The sequence below is a fragment of the Ictidomys tridecemlineatus genome (assembly GCF_052094955.1).
Source record: "Ictidomys tridecemlineatus isolate mIctTri1 chromosome 1 unlocalized genomic scaffold, mIctTri1.hap1 SUPER_1_unloc_3, whole genome shotgun sequence".
Classification (NCBI taxonomy): domain Eukaryota; kingdom Metazoa; phylum Chordata; class Mammalia; order Rodentia; family Sciuridae; genus Ictidomys; species Ictidomys tridecemlineatus.
The window spans coordinates 376,755-393,833 of NW_027520944.1; the positions used below are offsets into that span (position 1 = coordinate 376,755).

The following is a 17,079-nucleotide window of genomic DNA, read 5'->3' on the forward strand; positions in this document are numbered from 1 at the left end:
GTATTTGTTCCTAATACATAAGATCTGTTTACTTCCTTTATTTTATATTGACTCATGTTTCAATGTTCACTGAGATGAAACAAATGCTACTGAGTATAAATCTCAGGATTTTCTGAGTAGAGCCTTACACATTTTGCCTTATTTGTCATTTGTATTTTGAAACACAGGCCTTCTTTGGTGTTTATCCATTCATAGGACAGAAGTAACTGGCTTTGTGGATGAGCACTAGAAGCAGAGACAAAAGACTTGGAGAAAAATCATGCAATTTGCCTATGTTTTTAGCCTTGTGATCCTTTTCAGAATTGTGATACATTGTTCATTGATATAGATCATGTGTTTAATGCTGTTCCTACATTTATAATTTATCAATAGATGCAATTCTCATTCACAGCTACAAAATGTTAGAAAACAGAATATGCTAGGAATATTTTTAGGAAAAGACCTTGGAGAACTTTTGTTATGTCTCAGTAGATGTAGAGCTAAGGCTCTTACTATGGACTGGTTGAATACATGAGGTGTCAGATTGCAAACTTATTCTTCTTAAAGTTAAGTGTCCTTTTATTTGCCACTGAAGCCATCCCAACAGATAGGTACATAATAAAATATTTGGAATTTTTAACTGTTTAAAGGATAGATCATACGATCCTAAAAGTGGATCAACAAAGAAGTAGTGAATTCTAATTTTTATTTATTGTTTTTAGGTATACATTACAATAGAGTTCTTTTGGTGTGTTACACATACATAGCATATAACTTCTTCTATGTAGAGTTTTTCTGGTCATGTATTCATATGTGAACATAGGAATGTAATGTCAGATTCATTCTACTATATCCCCTCCCCTCTCAGCCCTTTATTCACTTTTGTCTAACCAACAAACTTCTGTTCTTTTATCCTCCACCCTTATGTGTGTTACCAACTACATGTTAAGGAGAATATTCAGACTTTGGATTTGGAGGACTGGATTATTTCACTTGGCATGACAGTGTCCAGTTCCATTCATTTGCCAGCAAATGCCATAATTTCATTCTTCATGGCTGAATCCATTGTGTATATATAACACATTGTCTTTATCCTTCCATGTGTTGAAAGGCACCTAGGTTGGTTCCACAGCTTAACTTTTGTGAAGAGCTGCTATAAATATTTATGTGGCTGTGTCACTATAGTATCATTGGAGTATACACTGAGGAGCAGAATAACTGGGTCAAATGGTCGTTCCATTCCAGGTTTTGTGAGAAATCTATATACTGCTTTCCTGAAAAATTGCTTGGTGCAATGTATGAGTCAATCTTTTCCCCACATTCTCACCAACATTTATTGTTACTTGCATTCTTTATATCTCAGTGTAGTTTTAATTTTCATTTTTCTAATCGCTAAAGATGTTGAACATTTTTTTCATATACTTGTTAACTGTACATATTTTTCTTTGAAGTGCTTGCTCAGTTTTTTGTTCATTTATTGATTGGGTTATTTTTTGTTTGTGAGTTATTTTTCGAGTTGTTTATATATTCTGGAGATTAATGCTCTATCTGACATGTCAGTGACAAAGATTTTCTCGTATTCTATATGCTGTCTACTCACATTCTTGATGGTTTCCTTTGCTGTAAAGATACCACCCCATTTATTGATTCTTTATTTTACTTCTTGTGCTTTAAGTGACTTTTTGAGGAATTCAGTTCCTACACTGACAAGATGGAGTGCTGGGCCTGTATAATCTTGTAATAGGTCTAGGGTCTTTTATCTATTATGTAGGTTCTTGATCCACTTTGTTTTTGAGAAATAGGGGTTAAATTTTTCCTACGACATACGGGTTTTCAGTTTTCCCAGCACAATTGGTTGAGGAACCTATCCTTTCCCCAATGCATGTTTTATAGTGTGTTTGTCTAGTATTAGATAACTACATGTGTGAGGTTTTCTCTGTTGCTTCTCTTCTGCAAAGTTTTTTTTTTCTTTTTACATTGGCAAACTAACTAATCACTTAATCTGTTCTTTCATTCTGGTATAATGCAGATTTTTTCAATCTTTATTTTTTTTCTTTTTTATATAACCAGGAATTGAACCAGGGTGCTCAACCACTGAGATGCATCCCAGCCATTTATTTATTTATTTATTTTTGAATGAGTCAGGGTCTCACTGAATTGCTGAAGACTGGCTTTGAACCTGTGATCCTCCTGCCTCAGTATCCTGAGACACTGGTATTACAAGCATGAGCCCCTGAACCTGGCAGTTCTTACATTCTTTAAGTTATAATTTTCTTTTACTCTCATAGATCCATCTTCTTGAATTAACTTTTGAACTCTTGGGAATTCATATTTTTATAATCTCAGAAGTTTGCATCTAATTTTTCTTCTGTGGTTATCTATTTATTGAAACCCTTTCACCATATAAATAAACAGGTTTTTCTTTAATTTCAGTGAAAATTATGAAACATCATTTTATTGAGTGTTAGCTAAATGTATCCTTGGTTTTATTTAGGTTTCTCCTAGTGATGGGACAGAGAAAAAGCTATTGCATAAATATCACAAGAAGAAGGATGAGGTCTCTATAAAGAGATTGGGAATGGACACAGTAAAATATCAGAACCAGGAAAAGAAGTGCTTTGAGAATACTGAAATTTTAAGAGAAAAGAATACCAGCCTTCCATGGACACAAAAATTGAATGAGGAAACACTTATGGAAATATTTCAGGACAATGAACAGTTGGATATTTGTAAAGTTGAGAATACATTGGAAAATTTCACACCTGAGAGTGAAAAACAAAGCACAGAAAGACCAGAAACAGATAGTTTACAGGAAAAAAAGAATATTGATGTATCTAACCTAAACGGTAGTAGTGAGATTCCTTCCCAACAGATTGCAAAGTCTGAAGTAAAAACTAGTGACCTAGAAAACGAGCTGCATCAGACAAGAGTAATGACTTTGGCTACAGATCAAGTAAACAGACACCTAACGCAAAGACAGTGCCAACTGAAGGAGATGGAACACAGGTATCAAAATGAAGAAAGAATAATGAATGAACATCTCAGAAAGCAGGAAGCTTCTAAAGAGAAGGTATCTAAACTACAAAGAGAAAGTACATTGCATGAAGACCAGTTGCATGAGTATCAGAACAAAGGTGAAAATAAAATAGATGGAATTATTAATGTCCAAACCCAATTTTATGATGTTATAAAAAATCTTCAAGCTCGGAATGACAGATATCGTCTCGTGCTGGAAAACAAATATTTGGAATTAATCAATGAAACTAATCATTTAAAAGAACAACTGGATCAATATGGAAAGGAGAAAGCAGAAGAAGTAAGTATCAAGCAAGATATCTTTATAAAGAGTCTTCAAAGGAATACTCAAATTGATATCTGCTTATGGCTAAATGTTGAATCTTGATGAATATAAAAATGTAGATATTATGAATGTGTTTCTGTATCAACACAGAACTACAACCTGTTGTCCAGCCAAAATAACTTAGACCTCATTTGCAGCACAACCAATCTGTGTTTGAAGTGCTGAGTATTCCAATTTCCCTGCTCTGATTCTTACACACTGTGTACATATTTTAAAATAACTATAAATACTCATGTGTCAACTAAACACAAAAGACTTAGTTTAAAATGTATTTTAATATTTAAAAAGGAGGAAATTTTTAAAACTTGGGCCTGACCCTTCAATTTAAGAAATTGTTTCTTATAAAGATTTAAGAGGTTGAGTTAAGATTTTTTTGTAGGTTTATATGCTGACATTAGTAATATGGTCTCAATAATGCTGAAACAATATCTAATTTTGGTGCTATTAATTCAACCCAAAGTTTGCACATGCTAAACACATGTTCTACCAATGAGCTACATCCCATTACTGAATAACAATTTTAATGTCTTCTTGTTGCTATACTTGAAGATCACAATGAAACACATAATGGAAATGCTCATACCTAGTTTCAAATAAATTAGTTACTTTTACAGTTTATTCCAGATTTTACAGTTGAACTGAAATGTAGATGGTGTATTTTGTAATAGACTTTCTTCAGTATATTTTTGTATATTTCTAGTTGGTAAATTTATTTTTAGTCATTTAAGTTTATCATAAATCTGAAAATAACTGTCCTGATATATTTTTTTTGTTTTCATTCATGTCTTGTCCACCTCTTTAAAAGCGTCTATTTGTCATTATCATAAATTGGGACTAATGTGATGAATTGCAGCAAAACCACAGTTGATTTCATCTGTAATTTGATGCATATATTCATGATAACTTGCTAATAGTTTTCTTCATTTCATGGCCTAATTCCTATTATATAGTGACAAAGATAATTGTAGCCATCTAAAATTCATTAATTTGGCACTGAACCCTTATGTCCAGACTAATGAGGGTGGCAGGGTTTATGTAAAGCAGGAGTGGTGTGAAGACCAGTGAGAAATCTAAGAGATGTGGACAGGCAGTGAGGTGGAGACCAGGTTACCTAGCATCTCCTTTATTCTTTGTGAAAGTATATTGGAATTATTTTAGCAAAGCTTTAAAGATGTGAGGATGTGGAGTATTAACTTAAGTCTCTAATAAGAGAAGGATAATAACCTCTATAGAATTCACCACTACCAATGAGACCTGTGTAACCATTTTTGATTGAGATTTCAGTAGTTTGTTAAACATTGCAACTTTATCAAGGGCAGTATGTAGAGATACAGGGCTCACCCTTTTGTGTAAGGAATGTGATAGTGACTAAGCAGGAGTACACAATCTTCTATTTTCTTAAGGGAATTCAGAAATAAACAGCAGCTTACTGTTGTATGTAGTGATATTTTTTCAGAGTAAACATCATTATATAATAATAATAGTAATAACAATAGTAGTAATAATAATAATAACAATAATAATAATAAAATTTTAAAGTGAGCTGAGTAACAAAATCATTAACAGAAATATCAGGTAGTTGCGAGATGTCTTGAAAAACAGCCAGCTGGTACCCTGAAACTACAATGTGTATCAGAGGCTTCTCTAGAAGATTTAGCACATTTTCACATAAATTTAAAATATAAAGACAGGATTTAATGAAGAAACTAAGACAAATGACAAGTCAAGTATGTAGAAAATTGAACATGTCATCTGTAAATCAACACCTGCTTAAGTAATAAAAGTTATTCTGGGATACTAATTTCAATGAACAGCTTTCTTTATATTTTCATTATAATTGATTTTATTATATTTGGGCATCTTTATACTGCACTTATTTCTTACACTTAAAATTTTCTTTTAGAATTTTTCTCTTACAAAATCAGCATCTTTCATTAAAATATCTAGTCTGAGAAAAGCTGAGACTTTTTTCTATAACCCAGCAGCTTTTCATGCTGTCTCTACAACAAGGAAAACTAAATAGAGGTACTATTTAATAGAATGTTTCAGGAAAATTTTTTATTTTTACTTTATTTTTGTGCATCGATTCAAAATCTGAAAGTAATTACTAAATTGACTTTAAAAATGTGTACAAATTTTTTTATGCTTTTCTCAAAATACAGATATGTTTAGGTTTTAGTTTAATTATTGAAAAACATAGGCTATTTCTTTATTTTTTCATTTATTTAGATATATTATGAAGCATATAAATATTTGTATTATGTCTGGACTGTTATCCAAACTAGACAATGAAAAATGTTAGCTAAGTTTTTTTTCAGTACCTCTCTTAAAAGGCATTTTTATGATATATGTAATGCACCTGACATCGAATTCACCCATATAACATGTAAAATACAGTGTCTCTTAGTACATTAACAGAGTTATGTAACCATTTACATAGTCAATTTTAGAACATTTTCATGTTCTTGAAAAGAAACCTGGAACCTCTTAGCTGTCAGTTTTCTAATCCCTACACGTCCAAAGTCCTAGAAAACTACCAATATATTATTTTAGTAATTTACAAATGTAAACCATAGTACTTTTTATTTATTTATTTATTTATTTTTTAACTTTAGGCAAGACTCTATTTTATTTTTATGTGATTTTTAAATTTGTTTTAATTAGTTACCCATGACAATACAATGACCTTGATATATCATACATTTGAATCACATGGGATAAAATATCTCATTTTTCTGAGTATACAGGTTGCAGAATCACATTGGTCATGCATTCACATATATACACATGGTAATAATAATGTCCGTTTTATTCTACTATCCTTCCTATCTCCCCAGCCTCCCCCTCCCTTCCCATCACTTCTCTCTACCTAATCTAAGGTAACACTATTATTTTTTTTCTCACATCTTCATACATGTATTTTGTATGACAATGAAGGTCTCCTTCCACCATCCTTGCAATTCCCTTTCTCCCTCCTTTTTCCTCCCACCCCTCTTCCCTGTGTAGAGATAATCTTCTTCCCATGCTCTTCCTCTCTTCCCCATTTTGAGTCACCCCCCTTATATCAGAGAAGACACTCGGCATTTGTTTTTCTTGGGATTGGTTAACTTCACTTAGCATAATCTGCTCTAATGCCATTCATTTCCCTGCAAATGCCATGGTCTCATTATTTTTAGTGCTGAGTAATATTCCATTGAGTATATATGCCACATGTTTTTATTCATTCATCCATTGAAGGGCATCTAGGTTGGCTCCACAGTCTAGCTATTGTGAATTGTGCTGCGATAAACATTAATGTGGCTATGTCCCTGTAGTACACTGTTTCTTTATTGTTCTTTTTAGATATATATGATAGTAGACTGTATTTGAATATTTACATCATAGATTATAACTTCACATTTTTATATTTGTACATAATGTGGAGTTACACTGGTCATGTATTCACATGTGAATATAGGAAAGTTGTTTCAGATTTATTCTACTGTCTTTTCTGTTTCCATTGTCATTCCCATTCCTTTTGTCTTAAAATTCAGTGAACTTCTATTCTTTTTTTCCCACATTCCTTAATGTGTGTTAGCATTCACTTATGAAAGAGAACTTCCAGCCTTTGGATTTGGAGAATTGGCTTATTTCACTTAGGATGATAATCTCCAGTTCCATCCATTTACTGGCAAATGCCATAATTTCATTCTTTCTCACAGCTTATTAATATTCCATCCTGTGTACATGACATTTTTAAAATCTGTTCATCTATTGAAGGTTTCATAGCTTGAATATTGTGATTTGAGCCACTTTAGACATTGTTGTGGCTGTGTCACTGTAGTATGATGATTTTAAGGATTTTGTGTGTAAATCAAGGAGTGGGATAAGTGGGTCAAATGGCGGTTACATTCCAAGATTTCTGAGGACTCTCCATACTGCTTTCCAGAATGATTGCACCAATTTGCAGTCCCATCAGCAATGTGTAAGTGAACATTTTCCCCACACTGCCACCAACATCTATCATTATTTTATTCTTTTCAGTTGCCATTCTGACCCGAGTGAGATGGAATCTCAGTGTGGCATTTGCATTTCTCTAATTGAATTTTTTTCATATATTTTCTGACCATTTGCATATGTTCTTCTGGGAAGTGCCTTTTCAGTTCCTTTGCCCATTTATTGATTGGATTATTGGTTGGTGTTCTTTTGGTGTTAAAAAATTTGAATTATTTGTACATCCTGGTGATTTATGTTCTATTGGAGGTGCACATGGCAAAGATTTTTTCACATTTTGAAGATTCTCTGTTCATAATTCTTGATGGTTTCCTTTGCTGTGAAAAAGTTTTTTAGTTTGATACCAACCCATTTATTGATTTTTTTAAAAAAACAGTTGTACATAGACCACAATATCTTTATTTTTATGTGGTGGTGAGGATCAAACACAATGCCTCACACATGGAAGGCAAGCACTCTACCACTGAGCTACAGCCCCAGCCCCAGCCCCATATTGATACTTTTAAAAATATTTTTATTTGTAGATGGACACATTATCTTTATTTATTCATGTGTGATGCTGAGGATCAAACCAAGAGCTGCACACATGCTAAGCAAGCACTCTACCACTGAACTACCAGCCACCATTTTCTGATTCTTGATATTAACTTTTGGTTTTTGGAAATCTTGTTTGGAAGTTGGCTTATAGTTCTAACTCTAAAATTACTCTGTAATGGATATTTCATACAAGTGAATTGATACAACAGTAGGTCTTTTGTTTTTTACCAGTTTCATTGACTTAGAATACTTTTTTCAGGGATCCTCTGTGTTGTAGCAAGCATCACTATTTTATTTCTTTCTGTTGTCTAGTAGAATTTTGTTTTATGACCATATCACTTAGCCAGTTATCAGTTGCTAAACCATAAAATGCTTCCACCTCTTGACAACTCCAGTACTACATGACTAGGGGCATCTATTTACAAGTTAATATTTGGACATGCTTTTATTACCCTGCCTCTTTGTGGTCTTCATGAATTGTGCCAATTGTACCATATCTCTGTCTTATTCATGCTGTACTTTCTGACTTGTCTGTTTTTATTCACTTGATCATGTTTATTCAGAGATCACATAAAATGAATTTTTATTTTTCATGCACTTTCTCTGACTTTTCTGTCACCAACAGTGTTTGCATGGTGATTATCTTGTTGAGATATAAATTCTCCCAAGGTGAGAGTAATATCTGATATCCACACCTATTCTAGAATGAATGGAAAATATTAATGCCTAATAGTTGTTTTAACAAAATTACTATTTGATATCAATCAATATTTTTTGTTAGTAGATTGGCCTGTTAAGACTTTTATTCTAACTATATTTCAGTGACAAAATATAAAATTAAATTCACTTAATCCAATAGTAAATTCAGTATGGGAAAATTCATCTTCTATATATGTTTCCTCAACATTTATTATGTAGCCAGAATTGGGATTTATAGATGTGAAATCCTTACCAACTGAAAAGCTAATATGCCTTGTTATAGAAACTCAATCTACTCTTCATAATGCTGGTATAGATTATGTTTTGTTGCAGTTGAATTTATGTAAAATTTGTTGAGTTTGTGTCGAATATTTTCAGTATCTTATTTTCATATTGTGTTTTTTCATACTTCTTTTATTCATGCAGATGGATGATCTCACTGCAAAGATGAAAAATGCATCTTCAAAGCACTTACATTTGAGAACAAACTATGAATGTTTTATGCAGAACTTGTTTTTTATAAAAAGTATACAAGATACATTTGAAAAAATAGAAAGGAATCAAAAGAAATTGGAAGAAAATGTAGTAAACTTTCCAAGGCACACACGGAGCACTAGAGTAGAACGAGGCCAAGGAGTACGGTGGGAATGTGACATTGAACATCGAGCAAGATGGGATTTAGAGGAGAAGCAAAAACAAGTATTTCTGATTTTACAGGCTATCTTACTTATCTGCAGTTTGCTTTAATTCATTTCATTGTAAACTATTTTGGATATACGTATCATAGGTGTATTCTATATCTCTTGAGGAAAGACATTTGATGCCCCTTCAAATACCACAATTTACATCATCCTTTCAGCTAATTTGATCTGAGTAATAATTTTCATTAGATAACTGTTCTATATTTGATAATAGTGGGCATAAGTAAGACAATGAGGAGAAAAAATATGATGCAGAAATATACTTTTGAATTGTTAAGTTAAAATTTTCAACTTTCATATTTTGAATTGATTCTATTATTCTTTAAATTATCGGATGATCTGAGTGCTAATGTGAGAATGATTCATTACTTTGAGCACAGATCAATGGTAGATAGCCTAGCCTGTGCAATGCCCTGGGTTCCATTTGCAGTAGAAAAGAGGAGGAGGAGGGCAGGGAATGAGGGGGGAAAGGGGGAGAGGAAGAACTCAATTATTATTATTTCAGATTTAATGTAATTGATACTGATGACAGAAGTTTACAGTCTAATATTTTTTTCTTCACTTTTAAAATTGCTGTCTGAATTTTTGACTCAGAAGTAAATAAAATAACTACATAATAATTATTTGGGTTCTAATTATTTTTAAAATATATTCTTCTTATGTTCTTTAGACACAAGAAGCAGCTCCGGAAATTACAGAGCAGTTCAGAAAGACTAATTTTACTTCAATAAGAAGTCAGATGGAACTCAGAATTAGCCATCTGGAATCTGAACTGAAAATTCTAAGAAATGCAACTGAGAGAATATAGGCACTTCCATATAGAACAATCCAGATTCCACAAGTATGTCAAAACCTAGATTGAAAGAGAGCAACTTAGTCTCCTTAATTTGTGTCTACTGCATAACTTTGAGACAGGTTGATGAGATCGGTAGCATGCAAAAGCAAACTAGACCCTATAATTTGTGGAAGTAATGTTAGGAAATGAATGTACTCTTGAAATATTAGTCTAGGAAGTTTATCTTTCACTCACCTTTGCATTTTACATCTGAAGGTAAACTATTAAGCTTTCTTCCCTTAGTGTTCTCCTATATGTAATCTGGTCTATTAGACTTTTAGTTAAGTATTTTTGAAGTTTTGTGATTCACATAGTTATATTGTGACAAAACTGCTTCTACATGGAAACATGAACCAAGTTTCACAATTTTTGAAAGATTATAACTGAAACCTTAAGTGTCCAGTGTTGCTATAACTACACTCTGAGCACATTCTGACACCTGACCGATTAACTGATTTTTATTTTAATTTTTAAATATTATCCTTACATGGTATCTAGAGACAAAATGTTCTATATAGTTTTTCCCCTCTACATTGTCATACTTGTGATGATGGGAAGTATAACCTGCAAAGTGGTTAAAATATTCTGATGATAAGTGTTGGGGCCTGTGAATGACAGAATGAATGGGCAGTCTCCTGAAGCCCTGGTAACAAATTCATGGGCCAACTTTCTAGGCAGCAGCTTTAATCTATCTAGATCACCCACTCACCTGTCTTGTTCTGAACCAGTGGCTGTTGCTCTGAATTGTCTCATTGTCAAATGCTTAATTTATCTAGGTAATAGGTAGAATATACATATGATGGTAATAAATGCTTGACAATATCTTCAAGGAACATTCTTTAAGTCCTTGAACTGGTTCACTAAATATGAATCTTTCTAGCTTTACTAAAATTTTCTAGTTGCATGTGTTTAAGGAAACCATGATGATTTAATATACTTCAACATAGTAAAATGGCTTTGGTAGTCAAATAACTAAGGTATACATCATCTGCTATATTTATCTTTAAAATATCCATATTGCTAATGGCATCCTCAAGAATCTTCCAAGGAGAGTCTTTCAAGAAGGCAGCATTGTTACCTGCAAAGTCATACATCGCTGATTTCTGTCTCTCTTCCACCAACATTGCTTTAATTGGAAGTTTGAAGCCCCCTAGAAATATGTACACTTCTTTAGAGAAATTACAAACCCATAATTGCATACACTGTCTCTGTTCTGATTCTTTTAGTGTTGTGCCCACATATGGAGAATTTCTACCTACTCTCTTTTTAAAATATTTTTTTAGTTATATATTTTCTTTATTTTATGTGGTGCTGAGGATTGAACCCAGTGCCTCACATGTGTAGGCAATTACTCTACCACTGAGCAAGGATCCCTCCACTTACTCTTATGGAAAATTTAAATTATTCTTTTATTTGATGAAAATTTTGAAAGTGCATTTAGACATAAATAATATTGAGGTTAATTTTGAAATAATTAAACAAGCATGAAATATAATGTGCTCTAATTCAGTGACCAGTACTTCCACTTTATCTCCCCTTCTTCCTCCCTGTGTTCTCTTTCTTCTGCTCTACTGATCTTATACTTATTTGTAGTTTTTAAGTTTCTTTTTGAATTATGCATTATGAATATACATGAAGGTGTAATTCACTGTGATATCTTCATATGGATTCACAAAAAAATTTGATCAGATTCATTTCACTTTTCCACACTGAGTGCTGTCCCCAACTCCCTGGCGTGGGTTGGGTGAGGGTTAGGGTTAGGTTAGGGTTAGAGTTGCATTGTAGAACAGGAGCCCTTCAGTATAACCCAGTGATTTCCTTCATACTAAGACTTCATTTGAGCGAGTCAAATATTAGTCCAAAAATGATGAGCTATATTTTTAAGAGCTAATAAGAAAAACAATGTCGAGCTATTTTGAACCCATTTGAAGATATTTCTATAATATTTGACAATTTTTTTTATCAGGGGTATTATTACAATAATGAAATATCTGCTTGAAAATGAACAAATAAAAGATACCATCTTGCTTTCATTGCACCTTGGTTTAGAGCTTCCATGGTTTTATTTATTTATTTATTTTTGGTTGTTTGTTTCTTTGCACCAGGGATTGTACTCAGGGACACTTGACCACTGAGCCACATCCCCAAACCTATTCATGTTTTATTTAGAGACAGGGTCTCAGTGAGTTGCTTAGGCCTCACGGTTGCTGAAACTAGCTTTGAATTCAAGACTGTCCTGTCTCATCCTCTTAAGCCACTGTGATTACAGGCATGTGCCATCACACCCTGCTTCAATGGTGTTTTGATGAACTTCTTAACACATAGTAAAGCCATGCATATCTATATTAAATGTGGCCTCAACCTTATTCTTTTATTTGGCATTTTGACCTAAAAAATCACAGGAGAACAAATCTAAGCTTTATAAAACAATGCTGAAGTTAAATAGTTATGACAGAAAGAAATAATTTTAACATATAAATTACAATTTAATTTAATAGCTGATATATTTTTTTCAGTTTCTTAGCTTACATGAATATCTTTCTGAAAAAAAATGAGAGAATGGGGTTTGAAGTGCTTCAGAGTCATGAAATTGGATGACTATTTACAAAAAGAGAATGAAAGTTAGTTGTTATTCAGGATGCAAGTATAAGTTGTTCTTATTAGTTCTTACCAGAAAAAAATGAGATAATTTACCATTTACAAAACAATGATAAATTGTGTATGAATGTAGACACAATGCAAAGGGGATTTGGGAGGCAACTCTTTTTCCAATGTATTTCTGGGAGAAAGTGGTGTTTCTTTTTTACTTATGCCTAAGCTAGTTTATTTAAAACTTAATGTAATAGTTCTACATTTCCTTGTGGAACATTAGTTTGCCATATCATGCTAGCCTGAATAGAAGAGTGTTTTTTAAACTCTTTCATCACGTTTCAAAGATATGTCTCCGTAATCACTGCAGAATGCCTTCAAAGGTGAAGGGAGAAGGAGAGGGAAAAAACTACTAGAGAGGAAGAGTGATCAAATTATTTTATGTGCATCTGTGAATATGTCATAATCAATTCCTCTATTATATATAGTCAAATCCACCAGTAAAAATTTTTGTTTAAAATAATTTTCTTTAAAAATAGAACATGAAGACAGGAATGGGAATTCTGTCAGTCAAAATCATTTGTTTTCACATCAAATGTGTAAAGGCATTAGACACCACCTTATTGTTATCACTACAACATACTTACTATGTTCAATAATATATTTTAGACCCTATTTGGGGAATTAGTAAGAGAAGAGTTTTATACAAAGAACACTGTACATGGTGATATTTATATAAGAGTTGGAAGTATTTACCACATAACTCATCAAGTGCACATCTATAATGAGCCAAATGTTTAAAAACTGCTGGTCATAACTTCTGAAATCAATTACAATTAAAGAGCTATGTATTTTTTCCAATTCTGAATATCAACAAATTAAAGACCTTAAGTGTGAAACTGCTTTTTTCCCACTTCTGCCCCACTATGAAACTGTCAGCCTATACACTGACATTCTTTTGTGGGAAAAAATGGCATCACCCATTTTCTGTGGTTTATGGCCAAAATCCCAGACTGACTAAGTAACAGTCACACATTTAAAATACCCTTTCATGACTCTGTCATTAGTTTACATTTGCCTCAATAAAAGTATGAAATTTCTTAGCCAAAAATTAAAATATCCAAACAACTGGATTTTTGTCAGGTTACTCAGGCTATCTCATCTCACTTGCTTTATGGCACTTTGCTCTAGATTCTAGTGACACTGGACCACTGTGATTCCACAAGTGTTCTTTCTCATCTCGGTGTCTGCAGTGTCTGCATGCACCTCTTCCCTTTCTCTCACAATTTCTCCTTTTACTTCAGGTGTTAACTCATGTATCACTTCCATTGAAGGACCTCAAACACTGACACAAATTTGGGACAGAAGTCCCTTCTAAGTGTTCCAGTGGTAACCTGTTTTATCCTTGTCCTAATGCCAATGACTCTGTATGGAAATTGCCCGATTGTCTGCTTTTGAAGCTATTGTATATGACTGTTGAGAGGTGTCCATTATCATCTCCATGTTGTCATCCCAGTTCTTGCCAGAATACCCTAGCATATGGTTGTCAAATTTATGCATAAGGGGTGGAAAACCCAAAGCTCTGATACTCAGTCATAATGACAATTGTGTATGAAAATATGGGCGTACTGCATTCCATAGTGATTTTGTATTGTGGACATATCTTTTTTTCTTCTTATAAACAATGAAAAGTTCTAAACTTCTTCACTGACTTATACTTATAAAATGTTTGAGAAAAAATATAATTCTTTTTCTCTTGCTGCAGGATTTGAATCCTGACCATGGAAGCTTCTGCCTTAAGAATTACTAATAAGACAAGACAAGATTTACTTTTGGAAACATCATAAAGATATACAGAGATTTTAAGAAAAAAAATATGAAAGCTAATATTGTGTTTTTCAGACTGTTAATATAATATTTACATATTTATGAAATGTATGATGTAAATACTTTATTGAAATGGATGTGTGTAACATATAATGAAATTATCAAAATATGAAAATTGTTTATATCTGTAAGAAAATTTGAAGTGCAAGTGCAAACCAGTTTTTATTAGATGTGTTTTCAGACTATCTAAATGTTAACATTTAAGCTCAATTCAGCAACCAAGTCAACACTAATTTGGAAGATCTAAATATCACATTAATGATGGATTATTTATATTATATCAGTGAATATGGGTCCAGAGAATTAGGCAACATTATTTTTACATGCTGGTTACTATATTCATAATGGATTAATGTATTGCAATTATTATACTGCCATCTTTAAATTTATATTTCAGGCACTGACTTATTAATTTTTCTAATAAGAATATTTGCTTAGTGTTTTATCTTCTTTTTTTTCCTTTTCTCTTTGTTTATACAATCTTGGGAAATAATAGTAAATTTACAGGTTCTAATATAAAGTACTTTTGTCTGCTGAAGCATTTTAAATTGAATTGCTTACATAATGCTATCATTTATGATATTTTTAGTATTTTGTACAAGTCAGAACATGCTAGATAACTACAATTCAACATTCATTTATTATGAGTATATTTTTGAAATATTAACAGGTAACAGCATAGTTGTTAATTGTATCAGTTTCATTATAAAGGTTATATTGTTATCTAGCATGTTCTGACTTGTAGGAAATACTAAACCTATCATGAAAGATGGCATAGTTAACAATTCATTTTAAAATGCTTCAGTGGGAAAAAGTACTTTGCATTAGAACCTGCAACGTCACTAATATTTTCCAAGATTGTATAAAGAAAAAAAAAAACACCACACATTAATTAAGCAAATGCTATTTCTCAAATCAACACTTATACATTCTATCATAATGCCTTGGACCACTTAATCCTCAGATTATTTTCATGTTTTTCTAGTAGCCTAATATTGTTCTTTATAAAAAAATATTTCCTTCAGAGACATGAAATGAACTTAATTGTTTTATTTTATAGATGCCTTCTGAATTAAATATTCCTTAGTCTTTTCTTAACCTTCATGACCTTAAATTTTTCAGAGGGAAAGCTTGTAGAATGTGCTTAAAATCGATTAGAGCTAGATTACATGTTTTTGGCAAGAGTACCACAGAAATCAATTCTATGATTTTCACTTTGAATCACATCTTGTGACCTATAATATCCTCATTACTGCTGATGTTAATATTGGTCATTAATGTGGTATTTGCAGGATTTTACTTTGTAATTATTATTTGTGTGAAGATAGTTTGAGACTATACATATTAATATAAATATAAATGTGTATCACTCACCACTAAATTTGTTCATTTATTATATCTATACAGATTCATGGTTTATTTTATTGTGTTTGCTGTTACTTGTTAATATTTTAAAAATTTATTTTTCTTTCAGAAATGTTCTATTTTGATAATCTCAGATTTATAGAAGATTTAAGACAGCAGTGAAAGGAATTCATAAGAAACATTCCCTAAATGTTATTCTTTATTTCTAGATAAGTCTACGTACATAACAGTTTTTATCTCTGAAACATTTGCAAGATGCACACAATGTCTTTTTATTTGTAAATAAAAAAACTCACATTATCTAAAAATGAGAAATTATCTCTGTAACTATGGTGCAATGATCAAAATAAGTAAACTATATTGTGAATATCTACTCTACAAATCTTATTCAAAATTTGACAATTATTTTAACAATTGTCTTTGAACCAAAATAAATCCAATTTGGGGAAATTTTAATATCAATTATTCACTGTGTCCAGTGGTCTTGTTTCTTCTGTTTTTTTTTTTTTTTTTTTTTAATCTGGGATGGTTCCTTTAGCATTTCTGGGCTATTCATGATATCTTTGATTTTGATTTTTGAATGATGTATTTCAGTAGTAGTTCTATAGATTTTTCTTCAGTTTATAATTAGATTTTAATTTTCATAACCAGTGGATAAATGCTCAAATATTTGACTCTCAAGTTAACCTGAATGCTGCTGGTAGATTGCACATAGGGATCCCTGTTCTATCAATATGTCAATATATTTGGTGATATTAAAATTAATACCAATGGAATTTGCAAATATTTCTTTAGAGGAGCACATCATGAAGACTTTAGGCTTTGTGGACCAGAAGTTCTCTGTGGTCACAGCCTAAAATCTGCAAATATAATAATCATTCTTCTACAGATTTCCTGTACAATTCAGTTTATGAAATAAGAATATTTTCTGAATTTGCCCTCAGGTTTTGTTATTGATTTCACCATTTCAATATTAATAAGCACTTTGCATATCTGCCCTTGAAACTTATCTTTTAAAAATATTAATTGTTGATAGACCTTTATTTTATTTATTTATTTATATGTAGTGCTGAGTATCAAAAACAATGCCTCATCCATGCTAGAAAAATTCTCTTACACTGAAAAACAACCCC

General features: G+C 32.1%; 1 protein-coding gene across 3 annotated transcripts in view; it reads left to right on the forward strand.

Moving 5' to 3' along the window:
• The window catches only part of LOC120885466 (ankyrin repeat domain-containing protein 26-like), a 46,709-nt gene extending 30,313 nt beyond the window's left edge, over positions 1–16,396 (forward strand). For all 3 annotated transcript variants that reach the window (XM_078035586.1, XM_078035587.1, XM_078035588.1), the window contains exons 18-21: positions 2,474–3,295; positions 8,996–9,268; positions 9,941–10,111; positions 14,460–16,396. In XM_078035586.1, the coding sequence (XP_077891712.1) occupies positions 2,474–3,295; positions 8,996–9,268; positions 9,941–10,078 (1,233 nt within the window). In that variant the 3' untranslated portion in view covers positions 10,079–10,111; positions 14,460–16,396. The remainder of the gene's footprint in view (positions 1–2,473; positions 3,296–8,995; positions 9,269–9,940; positions 10,112–14,459) is intronic.
• Positions 16,397–17,079: the final 683 nt, after the last annotated feature.